At 42.5% G+C, this 14,770-nt stretch overlaps 1 protein-coding gene and 1 non-coding gene across 2 annotated transcripts in view; both read right to left on the bottom strand.

The window, feature by feature from the left end:
- Psmd11 (proteasome 26S subunit, non-ATPase 11) overlaps positions 1-14,770 on the bottom strand; it is a 37,875-nt gene that overhangs the window by 8,294 nt on the left and 14,811 nt on the right. The window contains exons 4-7 of the mRNA XM_042691974.1: positions 11,180-11,251; positions 10,511-10,568; positions 7,144-7,338; positions 253-397 (exon numbers count right to left, since the gene is read on the bottom strand). Coding sequence (XP_042547908.1) covers positions 253-397; positions 7,144-7,338; positions 10,511-10,568; positions 11,180-11,251 — 470 coding nt within the window. The remainder of the gene's footprint in view (positions 1-252; positions 398-7,143; positions 7,339-10,510; positions 10,569-11,179; positions 11,252-14,770) is intronic.
- On the bottom strand, positions 9,204-9,324 carry LOC122120619. Its single transcript, XR_006149758.1, has one exon. It is a non-coding gene; the product is annotated as a small nucleolar RNA SNORA57 (small nucleolar RNA).

Raw genomic sequence — 14,770 nt, 5'->3', positions numbered from 1 at the left:
GCTGTTTCCTGACCTGAAGAATGAGCAAATTCTCTAAGAGGGGCTAAGAAAGGAATTTCCAAAATTCATCTCCCAGAATCTGAAAGATTAGCAAATAAAAATGCTCTAGAATTCCTTTGAAGCCCCTACTCTAACTCAGCCAGCTCCAACTATAAAACTGGCCAAATTTCTTTCCCAAGCCACCTCTGCCATAGCAGACAGACTTAATCGAAGGACTAGAGCTCATATATGCCAGAGTTAATGTGCACCTACGTGTTGAGCATGATTTTGCACAGCAACATGTACTTCAGAGATGTGATGGCCTTGGGGCTATCGATGGAATCATAGCCCTCAAATGCCTCATAGAAGTATGAGTATGCAGTTTTCCAGTCCTTCTCCTCTGCTGCATGGATAATACCTGGGCATTGAAAAGAAAGTAGTAAGAACCATATAAAACAACAGAACCATAAATGATCAGCGCTGGGAGCTGGGCACCAGTGCCTCATGCCTATAATTCTAACTACCTGGGAAGTTGAATTTAGGAGTATTGTGGCTCACAGCCAGTCCAGGAAGAAAAGATCAAGAGACTCATCACTACCCAACTAATAGCTAGGAGCAATGATGCATGCCTGGCATCCCAGCTACATAGGAGGCTGAGATTGAAGGACTGTGATTATACCTTAACTCAGACAGGAGTCTAATCAAACTCCATCTCCATAAAGAAGCTGGGTATGGAGGGAAGTAGAGAAGGGAAGGGATAGTAGGAGAAAAACAAAGGAGGGGGTAAAAATGCCCAACAAGAAATGTATTCATTACCTAATGATGTAACTGTACCCTCTCTGTTCAGCACTATGCTATCATTTCAGTAACAAGAAAAAATACTAAAATAGGTGGATAATAGTTCAGGCATGTATATGCTAGCAGAAGCAAGACCCTATCTCAAAAATAGCCAGCACAACAAAAAAGGACTGGAGGCAGGGCTCAGGAGTAAGAGTACCTGCCTAACAAGCAGAAGACCCTGAGTTCAAGCTCCAAAACTATAAAGGAGGAAAAAAGAAAAAAGAAGAATTAAAAAAAAAAGATCAAGCCGGGCGCTGGTGGCTCACGCCTGTAATCCTAGCTACTCAGGAGGCTGAGATCTGAGGATCGCGGTTCAAAGCCAGCCCGGGCAGGAGAGACCGTGAGACTCTTATCTCCAATAAACCACCAGAAAACCGGAAGTGGCGCTGTAGCTCAAGTGGTAGAGTGCTCGCCTTGAGCAGAAGAGCTGAGGGACAGCGCCCAGGCCCAGAGTTCAAGCCCCATGACCGACAAAAAAAAAAAAAAAAAGATCAGAGCTGAGAAGTACCTTAGAAATCTTCCCCAACTGATGAAGTCAAGTGAGGATAAAGGAACTGCCAAACTCACAGCCAAATAGTAGTAAGTGCTAAGATTAGAACCCTCTCACCTCAATGTTATATTCTAATATTAAATTCCCCAAAGGGTTCAGAGTCTCAAAGGGGATGCTAGAAATAATAACTATTACTATAATCCACAGTATAGCTGGGCATGATACCTAAAGCCTGTAATCCCAATTATTTCAGATGAAAATGAAAGACTGTTTCAATGCCAACACCAGAGAAAGAGCAGTTCTCAAGACTCCATCTCAACCAACAGCTGGGTGTAGTGGCACACTGGAACACAAAAGTTAACAGGATCATAGCCCAGGCCAGCTCTGGAATAAACCAAGACACTATCTTGAAAATAAACAATGCAGCAGGGCGCTGGTGGCTCACGCCTGTAATCCTAGCTACTTAGGGGGCTGAGATCGGAGGATTGCGGTTCAAAGCCAAAGCCAACCCGGGCAGGAAAGTCCAGGAAAGTCCGTGAGACTCTTATCTCCAATAAACCAGCTCAAGCAGTAGAATGCTCGCCTTGAGCTGAAGCGCGCCCAGGCCCAGAGTTCAAGCCCCACGACCGACCAAAAAAAAAGAAAAGAAACAATGTGGAAATATGGGTTGGAGGTGTGGTTCAGGGGTAGTAGGGTAGTGCCTGCTTAGCAAGCATAAGGCCCTGAAATACACCAAAAAACAAAACAAAACACCCAAAATGTAGTATAACACCCTTTCCTCATGCTTCTTCCCATAATCCTACTCTTTGCTATCACTGGAGCCCTTGGAAAGGGTCATGTTTACCCTTAGACTGCTTGAATGACCTATTTTAATAACAATAAAAAAGTTTTTCTAAGTTTGGCATTTTAATGCGGAAGCAACTCTAACATCTTTTATTTTTACTTCAAATACTTAGCATTTATGGGTATGCTTCTTTTTCTAGAAATAAACAGTGTACAGATCTCACATAATACCAAATCCATAAACTTAATGATACATAGCTAAGTAGGGTTCTTTTGTTTTATGCCAGTCCTGGGACTTGAACTCAGGGCCTGGGTGCTATCCCTTAATTTCTTTTGCTCAAGGCTACTCTACACCTTGAGCCATAGATCCACTTACAGGGTTTTCTGGTGGTTTATTGGAGATAAGAGTCTCACAGACTTTCCTGTCCAGGCTGGCTCGGAACCTTGATCCTCAGATTTCAGGCACCTGAGTATCTAGGATTGTAGGCATGAGCCAACTGAGTATCTAGGATTATAGGCATGAGCCACTGGCACTTGGCCCAAATAGCATTCTTTTATTTTATTTTATGGCAGTGATGGGACTTGAATTCAAGGCCTAATGCTTTCACATAGCTTTTATGCTCATGGCTAGCATTCTACCAGTTGAGCTACACCTTCAGTCAGGTACTTTGTTGGATAATTGGAGAAGGGGGGTCTCAAAGATGTTTCTGCCTGGGCTGGCTTCAAACTGAAATCCTATAGGTCTCAGTCTCCTGAGTAGCTACTACTTAGTATTTCATTAGAACGGTACCATAATTCACCTCACTAATCCTCTCCTGTTTATAGACACTGCATTGCTCACAATGAGTTAACTCTAAATGAATGTATTACCTGAGATAATATAAAAATGAACATTTCAGCTTGAGAGGCTAAGATTTAGTACATCTGAATTAAACTCTAACTCTGTCCTGGCTCCTTCTCAAATTAGACACATTGTTTCCCAATCTTCTTCACATCAAGGTACACACAGAAAGTACACAGCACACAATAGAACTAAGCTCCTTACCCATTATCCCAAGAAGTCAATATTTAATCCACCTGTAGCAAATTTGTGGCAAATGGCATGCCAGTTGCGAACTTCTGAACCAATAACCAAGTTAAGCCCTTTTACCCTGCCTTTGCACAAGAGCTCTCATTTTGAGACTAATCAAATCCTTTTGTTCTACTACAGTCCTTAACTAAAGATGCCTGGTGGAAAATGTGCACCTTTCTATAATCAAGAAAAGTTCCTTTGGGCTGGGAAGGTGGCTCAGTGGTAGAGCGCTTGCCTTGCATGCCTGAGGCTCTGGGTTCGATTCGTCAGCACCACATAAGCAAAAAGAAAAAAGCCAAAAGTGGCGCTGTGGCTCAAGTGGTAGAGCACTAGCCTTGAGCTGAAGAGCTGAGGGACAGCGCCCAGGCCCAGAGTTCAGGCCCCACAACCGGACCCAAAAACAAACAAACAAACAAACAAAAAGTTCCTTTAAGATCCTACAAACTGCCGGGCGCTAGTGGCTCACGCCTGTAATCCTAGCTACTCAGGAGGCTGAGATCTGAGGATCGCGGTTCAAAGCCAGCCCGGGCAGGAAAGACTGTGAGACTCCTATCTCCAATAAACCACCAGAAAACCGGAATTGGCGCTGTAGCTCAAGTGGTAGAGCGCTCACCTTGAGCTGAAGAGCTGAGGGACAGCACTCAGGCCCATAGCTCAAGCCCCATGACCGACAAAAAAAAAAAAAAGATCCTACAAACTATTAATGTTGCCCAGCTAAATGAGACATAACTTTATTTTCCCATTTTTCCCAGCGAGGAAAGAATTAGCTACAACCAAAATAACCAGTTAGAAAAGGGTTAAAAAAAAAAAAGTGAGCTGGAATTGGTATAGCAATTAGGAAGTTGAGGCAGAATTTAAAGTCTGAAGTGGTTCTACACTACATAGTGGGACTAGGAACTAAGTTTGTTGGGTGGATAGGTGGTGGGTTCGGCAGGCCCAAAGGCTGAGACAAAACTTTAATGGTTTTTTTCAAATGCATTAGTAAATAAACAATACAGCAGCACTAGGAATATCATGGTTGTTATATGAGGTTTATTTTTTAAAATAAAAACTAGAATGTCAGCTGACTGCCAGTGGCTCACACCTATAATTCTAGCTACTCAGGAGGCTAAGATCTGAGGATAGAGATTTTATTTTTATTATTTTTTTCCCATCCCAGGGCCTGGGCTCTGTTCCTAACTAAGCCTCTCTGTGCTCAAGGCTAGTGCTCTACTACTTGAGCCACAGCGCCACTTTTGGCTTCCGTTTATGTGGTACTGAGGAATCGAACCCCGGGCCTCCTGCATGCTAGGCAAGCACTCTACCACTAAGCCACATTCCCAGCCCTGAGGATAGGGAATTTAAGCCAGCCAGGGCAGTAAAGCCCATGAGGCTCTTATCTCCAATAAACTTTAAAAAAAAAAAGCCATAAGTAGAGCTGTGATAGTACCCAGGACCATCTCACACACATGCACATACACTAAACTGTCACTAATTCAATCCAAACATTAATGAGAGCCTGCCATGTGCTAAGTAAGCATGGAAATAACTACTATACAAAACAGACATGGCAATATCTCCAAGAGCACAGAGTTTGGGGGAAAAGATGGTCACTAAAGCAGAAGAGATGAGTACCATAATGAGCATAAAAGAAAACATCTTTGGTTACTAAGTTCAAAAGCAAAACAGAAAGCAGAAAGAAAGGTGCTCAAAGGAGACACCTAAGCCAAATGCAGGATACACAGGAACTGGCCGAGGGAAAAGGGTGAATGCAGAATTTTAAGCAAAGAAGATAAAACATACAAAGAAACAGAAGTAGGGTATAACATAGAGCATCCAGAGCATAAAGTCAATTAATGACTATGAGTGAAAACCAGAGATGAAAAAGAAAAGGAAAGGACATACTCCATGTTAAATTATTAACATTTAGATTGGGAAACATGAAAACCATAGGAAATTTTTTACATGTTTTTTTTTCATGGTGTTAAGGATTGAACCCAGAGCTAAGCAAAGTAGCTCTTGCTACTTTCTATGTTTAGTGTTGAATATATTGGGAATTAGACCCACCAGTGGAGAATTTTAAGAGTTACAAGTTTATAGACTTTTGTCTCAAAAAAATGACACTGCGGGGCTGGGAAGGTGGCTCAGTGGTAGAGCGCTTGCCTTGCATGCATGAGACTCTGGGTTCGATTTCTCAGCACCACATAAGCAAAAAGAAAAAAGCCGGAAGTGGTGCTGTGGCTCAAATGGTAGAGTGCTAGCCTTGAGCTGAAGAGCTGAGGGACAGCGCCCAGGCCCAGAGTTCAGGCCCCATGACCGGACCCAAAAAAAAAAAAAAAGACACTGGAAGCTAAATGTCAGTGGCTCAGCCCTGTAATCCTACCTACTCAGGAGGCTAAGATCTGAAGAGCACAGTTTGAAGGCAGCCTCAGAAGCAAAGGCCTTGAGACTTTTATCTCCAATTAGCCACCAAAAGGCCAGAAAGAGAGCTGTGGCTAAAGTAATAAAGCACTAGCTTTGAGCACAAAAAAGGTCAAGAATAGCGCTCAGGCCCTGAATTCAGGCCCCAGATCCTTATTTTTAAAAAAATAAAGCTGGGCACAGGTGGCTCATCCCCATAATCCTAGCTACTCAGGAGGCTGAGATCTGAGGATCACGGTTCAAAGCCAGCCTGGGCAGGAAAGTCTGTGAGACTCTGATCTCCAATTAACAACCAGAAAACTGGAAATAGTGCTGACACTCAAGTGGTAGAGAGCCTGCATTGAACTGATGAGCTCAGGGACAGCACCCAGGCCCAGGGTTCAAGTCCCAGGACCAACCAAAAAAAAAAACCACTGGAGTCAGAGAAAAGAATGGATTAAAAATGTGGTTAAGGACAGTTAAACCAATAAAAACAATTTCCAATGGGCCTTAATTAGAGTGATCTGTAGAGACTGATTGATATGAAACTGATCAGGTAGGAGGAATGACTGAGAGAAGTCAAAATTACTCCCCAAACGAAAAACTATCAATATTGTAGTAACTATCAATATATTTTACTGCAGTTAGGGATTTAGCTCAGTGGAAAAGCACTGAGTTTAGTCCTCAACTCTGGGGGGGAAAAGCTATAAAATATATTTTACCATGTTCTGACAGAATAAGGATGATATGTATGAGCTTTCCAGAAGTATTTATAAACAATATAAAAATTGATTTTAAAAAAATAAAGAAAGAAATAGCTAGGCACCAGTGGGTCATGCTTGTAATCCTAGCTACTCATGAAGATGAGATCTGAGGATCACAGTTTGAAGTCAGCTTGGGCAGGGAAGTCCATGAGACTCTTATCTCCAATTAACCACCAAATAAAGCTGGAAGTGGAGCTTGACTCCAGTGGCAGAGGGCTAGCCTTGAACACAAGTTCAGGGACAGCACCCAGACCCCCCTCACTCCCCCCCCCCCCAAAAAAAGCTTAAAAAAGCTCTCAAAGAGTTGACTGACTTGAATTATGTAATTCTGAAGAGAAATGCTACCATTCTAAGTGACTAAGAGGTAAATGAAGACAGACTTTTAAGCCTAAGGTAGACCTCTCCAATAGTCAGGTTGCCTATCAAGCACTGGTAAGCATATTCTTTTCCTTTTTTAATAAGCGTATTCTTAATATATTTCAGGAAATTAAAAAGAGAAGCTGAAGACAAGCACTTGTAGCTCACTCCTGTAATCCTAGCTACTCAGGATGCTGAGATCTGAGGATGTTCAAAGCCACCCAGGCAAGAAAGAGACTATCTCCAATAAACTACCAAAAAGCTGAAGTATAGCTGTGGCTCAAGTGGTAGAATGCTAGCCTTGAGCAAAAGAAGCTTTAGCAGGCCCTGAGCTCAAGCTCCAAAAACCCTTTCACCAGTAAGATAACCACTACAAAAACATCCCAGGAATAATAGTATGAGAATACATACATCATATGCTATATCCTACATATATACGATTCTACATGATGTATGAAAGGAATAGCTATGACAGTTACCTGACTGCATGTCCAAAGTGGCTTGCAATTTAGGGGGGCAGTAGATGGCATTTGCTGTGGTTCGAGCAGAGGTTAAGGCAGCTCGGGCTTTCGGCAGATTACTCAATGCATGGTATGTTTTGCTTTCTAAAAGCTGTACTTCCACCAAAAGGGCTTTATCGTCCATCTTTTTCAACTCCCGAAGCAGTTGAGAGCCTGAAAAAGACACAGACATCTATGTTAGCCATAGTCTTTTATTGATGTATTTATTTTATTTTTAATTTTGGTTAGTCATGGAACCTGAACTCTGGGTCTGGGCGCTTCCCTGAGCTCTTCAGCTCAAGGCAAGCACTGTACCACTTGAGCCACAGCACCACTTCCAGTTTTCTGGTGGTTAATTGGAGATAAGAGTCTCACGGACCTTCCTGCAAAGGCTGGCTTTCAACCGTGATCCTCAGATCTCAGCCTTAGTAGCCAAGATTACAGGCAGGAGTCACTGGCACCGGAGTTAGCCATAGTCTTAGTACTATACTATAAAAATCTCATTTGTCCACCCTTAAAACACTCAGGATTATGAAACCTGCCTGAACTCAAAAAAGTTACCTTTAGGGTCCTTGTAAGAAGTAAATATTCTTCTAATATGCTGTCTTCCCAAAAAGAATCATATATTTTATTATTACTATTATCTTCAGTTGTACAATGGGGTTTTATTTGTTTTTTTTGGGTCCGGTCATGGGGCCTGAACTCTGGGCCTGGGCGCTGTCCCTCAGCTCTTCAGCTCAAGGCTAGCGCTCTACCACTTGAGCCACAGCTCCACTTCCGGCTTTTTTCTTTTTGCTTATGTGGTGCTGAGGAATCGAACCCAGGGCCTCTGGCATGCAAGGCTCTACCACTGAGCCACCTTCCCAGCCCCTACAACGGGGTTTTAATTCAAGTCAGATTATGAGTACAGAGCAACTTGATCACTGTCACTCCTTCCATTCTCCCCCCCATCCCTCCTAGCCCCATCCAGGCTCTTTAAGTCGCATGGTGCCATTTTCACATATGTACATTATGAGTATCCACCTGTCCTTCCTCTCGCCGTTCTTCTGCTCCCTTCCCTTGAACCTTTACACCCTTCCCCCACTCCTGCCAAATCATGAAATATAAATGTTTAAGCTTTCCTTCTTTCTAAGGACAACACTAGAGCCAAGAGCCCTATAAGCACTTTCCTAAGATTTCTGCTGAAGGTGTGGATAGTGGTAGAGCAACAGCCTAATAACTGAATCCCTAAGTTCAAACCATAGTACCTTGAAAAAAATAAGATCTTCTTGGCTGAGTGCCAGTGACTCACACACATGATCTTAGATATTCAGGAGGCTGAGATCTGAGGATTGTGATTTGAAGGCAGCCCAGATCAGAAAAGATTCATCTCCAATTAACCATCAAAAAAAAAAAAAACCTGGAAGTAGAACAGTGGCTCAAGTGGTAAAGCACTACCCATAAGCACAAAAGCTCAAGGACAGTGCCCAGACACTGAATTCAAGCCCTATGACCAACCAAAAAAAGAAAAAAAAAGAGGCTTTGGAATGTGGCTTAGTGGTAGAGTGGTTGCCTAGCATGCATGAAGCCCTGGGCTCGATTCCTCAGTACCACAAAAACAGAAAAAGCCAGAAATGGCACTGTGGCTCAAGTGGTAGAGTGCTAGCCTTGAGCAACAATAGCTCAGGTAGCCAGGCCCTGGTGGCTCACTCTTGTAATCCTAGCTACTAGAGAGGCTGAGATCTGAGGATCGTGGGTCAAAGCCAGCCCAGGCAGGAAAGTCCATAAGACTCTTATCACCAATTAACCATCAGAAAACCAGAAGTGATACTGTAGCTCTAGTGGTAGAGCGCTAGCCTTGAGCTGAAGAGTTGAAGGACAGCAATGAGGCCGAGTTCAAGCCTCAGGACTGTCAAAAAGAAAGAAAAAGGAAAAGAAAAGAGATTCGGGCAGGCGGGGGGGGGGGGGGGGGGGGGTAGGGTGTTGCGCACATGTGCATACCAGTACTGAGGCTAGAAGTCAGGATCTGGGTACTGTCCCTTAGTTTGTTTGTAATCCCCATGTGTCCTGGCACTTGGGGATAGAACCGGCGAACAAGAAGTTGCTAGTACCAAAGACATGACCCCAAGAAGGCTCAAGCCTTTTCCTTCTACATACCCAGTCCCTGCTAAGAAATGAAGGACTGTCCCTTAGTTTTTTCATTCAAAGATACCATACCACTATACACTTGAACCACAACTCCAGTTCTGACTTTTTGGTGATTAGAGATAAGAATCTCACAAAGGGCCAAGTGCTGATGGCTCATGCCTATAATCCTAGCTACTCAAAACCATTCTAGATAGGAACCTGACCTTACTCTCTCCCTGTCTAGCAAACACAAGACTATAATAGAAACACTAAAGCCAGGCATGGTGGTATGTATTTATACCTATATTCCCAGCGCTCTGCAGATGAAGGTAGAAAGAATATAAATTTGAAGCCACCTGGACTAGATGTAAACAAGATCTTGTGTCAAAAAAAGTGAATAAGCTATGTGCCACTGGATCACACCTGTAATCCTAGCTGCTCAGGAGGCTGACATCTGAGAATCGAAGTTCAAAGCCATCGTAGGCAGAAAAGTCCCCAGGAGACTCTAATGTCCAATTAATCACTCAAAAAACAGAAGTAGGACTGTGGCTCAAACTGGGTGAGCACTAGCTTTAAGAGAGCTCAAGGACAGCATCCAGGCCCTGAGGTAAAGCTCCACAACAGACAAAAAAATAACAATAAAGAAATACTTAGAGGGCTGGGAAGGTGGCTCAGTGGTAGAGTGCTTGCCTTGCATGCATGAGGCCCTGGGTTCGATTCCCCAACACCACATAAGCAAAAAAAAAAAAAAAAAAAAAAGCCAGAAGAGGCACTGTGGCTCAAGTGGTAGAGCACTAGCCTTGAGCTGAAGAGTTGAGGGACAGCGCCCAGGCCCAGAGTTCAGGCCCCACGACCGGACCCCCCCCCAAAAAAAAAGAAATATTTAGAAAAACATCAACTATTTCAATACAATAGATCTCTAAATTTAAGGGGATTTAAGAACAGATTCTAAATTTAACAGATTTAACTGTAGGGCTTTTTGTTGTTTTTTGTGGTAGGATGTGAACCGAGGGATTCACACTTACTCAACAAATACTTTATACCACTGAACTACACCCCATTTCTCAAAAGTTCAATTATCACTTTGCAATGACAAATTCTATAAAGGTAAACCATCTGAGATCTTTCTTAGAGGTAGATAGACTACAAATGATTAATAGATAATTAGCAAGAATAGTCGTTTAGAATATATTCATTTAGCTGGCTAAGATGTCTTACTAATGTCTACCAGTTTACTTACCCAAATGCAATGCTTCCTGGTACCTCTTGGTATCAAAGTACAAAGACACCAGTCTTGCCTGGGAAAGAGAAAAGGCATTGAATAAAGAAGACCAAAAAAAAAAAACCAGAAAGAAATCAAAGATCATCAGTCACAGAACTGTTACTGTTGAATGTATGTTCCATGATAACCTCAAAATCAGCACAACAAATGATTTAGTCCACAGTATTGTCTCCTACTATTATAGACAATAACTTGCTGTAAACTTTACCATGTTGCTGCTTATTTCTCTGCCCAAAATAGCAAATCTGTCTCAAAACTTCAATCGAGGGCTAGGAAGATGGCTCAGTGGTAGAGTGCTTGCCTGCATGAATGAGGCCCTGGGTTCAATTCCTCAGCACTACATAAGCAGAAAAAGCCGGAAGTGGTGCTGTGGTTCAAGTGGTAGAGCGCTAGCCTTGAGCTGAAGAGCTCAGGGACAGTGTCTAGGCCCAGAGTTCAGGCCCCACAATGGACAAAAAAAAAAACAAAAAACACTCAATCAAACAATTCTCCTAACTGGGAGCATTATCACAGTCTTTTAGTGACTGTATAATACAAAGTTGAAGGTACTTTTGATCAGGATGGCATTATTTACATTCACAATCTAACACCTCGATGCCTAAAATCAGTGCTAACGTGGGTACATACCTCCAAAGCTTGGCGTAAGAAAGTTCTTTTCTCTGATTTGGCCCATTCGATGCACTCTAAACACAGCTCAACCTAAAATAAGGAGAGACACCAGTTCATGTAACACATGTCATTACATTCTTCCAACCAACTAGGCCTTAGAGAATAAAAAAGTTTTACTGTTTTCCTTCCATATTACACATGTTGCTCTATTTGTTGCCAAGTATAACAATCTATAGTATCTCAGTAAGTAATCGTTATATCATAATGAAAAATCAGCTCCTTTTATACACTCCAAGTCTAGGTTAAAATTGTGTTCTTTTGGAAAAGATCTTCCTCTTTGAGAGTCTACCTTTTCAAGAAACATGAATAAGTTCATGATATGAATGGAAATAAAAATATTTTGGTCAGTGTTTTTACCAAACAATATAATAGAAAACATGAGTCCCACATAATCGGCTAAGAAATACTCATCAGTTTCTACCCAAGGGAAATTAAATATTGAAAGTTTAAGATGTTTTGTTGTTATTGTTGTTTTATTTTTAGAGAGAAAAATAGAGGCCTGCCAGGGAAGGCCCTGGACTGCAATCTTCCTCTTTATGCTTCCTACATAGCTAGGAAACAGGCAAAAGCCATTGTGCCTCGTTTTTTATGGGTTGATATGGGGTCTCATGAACTTTTTTGCCCAGGCTCGCTTCAAACTACAATCATCCAGCAGCTAGGATAATAGGAATGAGCCATCAGTGCTCAGCTGTAAGGCTTCTCAAAGTGTGCTATTAAGATTTTCAGTTAAGCCAGGAACCAGTGGTTCACCTGTAATCCTAGCTACTCAGAAGGCTGAGATCTGAAGATCATGGTTCAAAGCCATCCCAGGCAGTGTGACTCTTATCTCAAATTAACCACCAGAAAACTGGAAGTGGTTCTGGGGCTTAAGTGGTAGAGTGCTTGCCTTGAGCTGAAGAGCTGAGGGACAGCGCCCAGGCCCAGAGTTCAAGCCCCACAACCGAGACACACAAAAAAGCTTTTCAGTTAAGCAGACCACAACAATGGCTTCTCATAGGCAATTCCTTGATGCCTAGAAGGAAAGGTTTACTATTTGTAAGGGTCTGGGTTCAATCTTCTTTCTCTTCTCTTTACCCTACATTTCCACCTACCTCATATTACCAACCACTCCTCCCTAGCCCCACCACTGTCCACTCCCTTTCATCTCTGCTATCACTCTTTTTTTCCTTTTTCTTCTTTTAGTCAATACCAAGGCTTGAGTTCAAGACCTTTCTTTCACTTGTGGCACTCTACAACTTTGGTCACACCTGTGGTTCAGATTTGTGCTGGTTATTTTGGAGATGGAGTCTCACAAACTTTTCTGCCTGGGCTGACTTTGAATCACAATCCTCAGATCTCAGCCTCCTGAGTAGCTAGGATTATAGGTGTGAAGCACAGGTGCCTGGCATTGGCCTTCACTTTCTAAACTCCAAGCCATAGAAATGAAGATCCTAATGGGAACTATACCATCTTTAGGACTATATCAAGTTGAAGATTTTTTTTTAATTTTTTATTTTTTTGTAGGTCATGGGTCTTGAACTCTGGGCCTGGGTGCTGTCCCTGAGCTCTTCAGCTCAAGGTGAGCACTCTACCACTTTGAGCCACATCACCATTTCCGTTTTTTTTGGTTTTTGTTTTTCCCATTTTTCTGGTGGTTAATTGGAGATAAGAGTCTCATGGACTTTCCTTCCCAGGCTGAATTTTAACCTCCATCCTCAGATCTCAGCCTCCTGAGTAGCTAGGATTACATATGTGAGCCACCAGTGTCCAGCTAAGATTGTTCTTTAAATGTATGTGACTTAGACAAATTGTTTAAAGCCAGCCCAGGCAGTAAGGTCCAAAAAGATTCTTTGTTTTGCCAGTCCTGGAGCTTGAACTCTGGGCCTGGGCACTGTTCCCGAGCTTCTCTTGCTCAAGGCTAGCACTCTACCACTTGAGCAGCAGTGTAACTTCTGGCTTTTTCTGTTAATGTGGTATTGAGGAATAGAACCCAGAGCTTCATGCATGCTAGGCAAGTACTCTACCACTAAGCCACATTCCCAGGCCCATAAAGATTCTTTTTTTATAAATTTTTCTTTGTTTTTTGGGGGGTTATTTTTGGGGGATCCAATCCTGGCACTTTCCAAGCTTTTGTATTCAAGCCTAGTGCCCTACCACACGAGCCACATCTCCACTTCCAGCTTTTGGATATTAGTAAGAGAAGAGTCTCATGGACTTTCCTGCCCAGGCTAGTTTGAATCATGATCCTCATCAGACTCCTGAGTAGCTAGGATTACAGGAGTGAGCCACCTGTGCTCAACTAACCTTAGATCTTTTTTTTTTTGCCAGTCGTGGGGCCTGAACTCTGGGCCTGGGCGCTGTTCCTCAGCTCTTCAGCTAAAGGCTAGCGCTCTACCACTTGAACCACAGTGCCACTTCTGGCTTTTTTTGCTTATGTGGTGCTGAGGAATCGAATCCAGGGCCTCATGCATGCAAGGCAAGCACTTTACCACTGAGCTACCTTCCCAGCCCTTTAAGATAACTCTTTTTTTTTAGGGGGTTCCAGTTGTGGGGCCTGAACTCTAGGCCTGGGCACCGTCCCTCAGCTCTTCAGCTCAAGGCTAGCGCTCTACCACTGGAGCCACAGCACCACTTCTGGCTTTTTTCTTTTTGCTTATGTGGTACTAAGGAATCGAACCCAGGATCTCATTCATGCAAGGTAAGCATTCTACCACTGAGCCACCTTCCCAGCCCTAACCTTAGATCTTAAAAGTATTTTCTGAACATTTACCACGGAAAAGACATAATAAACTCCTTTAACAAGTATTAGTATATAATTCCTGGGAGGCAAACTACTCTAAATGCCAGTGACTAAGCAGTAAGTAAGACAAAGTAGCTACCCTTATGGAACTTTTATCCTAACCAGGAACAAGTGCTAAACAAGTAAACAGTAAGAAAAGTAAAGCAGAGATTGGGTACTTTGGATAAGGTGATCAAAGATTTGAGATAATACAATGAGGGGCGGGCAGGGGGATGCCCCCCTCTCCCCCTCGGGCACCATGTTAAGATCAAACTGAAACCCTGTATCACTATTTATAGTGGTCTTGTAGTTCACCTTGGCAATAGGTGTGTTGCCCTTGTATTATTTTACTGTACAGTCAATCAGTATATAAATTTGAACTTTATAACTTTGTAACATTTTAAATTATACTTCATTGTATAAAATGAAAGAACTGTATTGAGTAAGTTTAGGATTAGAATGTAAGAAAAAAGATCAATCTGAACAACAGATAAAAAATGTCCCACTGCCAAAATACAAGAGTTATGACACACAAGCCAATATACCAACTATAAGGAAAGTGAAAAACAGCCAGGCAGCAATGGCTCACATTTGTGATTATAGCTACTCAAGTGGCTAATATATATCTCTTTCATGCCTGTAATCCTAGCTACTTAGGAGACGGAGATCTTAGGAGCATCCTGGGAAGAGTCCATGAGACTCTTATCTCCAACTAACCACAAAGAGCCAAAAGCGAAACTGTGTCTCAAGTGGTATAGCACAATCCATGAGCAAAACACTCAATGGGTTCA

This window comes from Dipodomys spectabilis, unplaced genomic scaffold (assembly GCF_019054845.1).
Source record: "Dipodomys spectabilis isolate Male_0828 unplaced genomic scaffold, ASM1905484v1 ptg000004l, whole genome shotgun sequence".
Taxonomy (NCBI): Eukaryota; Metazoa; Chordata; class Mammalia; order Rodentia; family Heteromyidae; genus Dipodomys; species Dipodomys spectabilis.
This window is presented reverse-complemented; position numbering and strand designations above follow the sequence as displayed.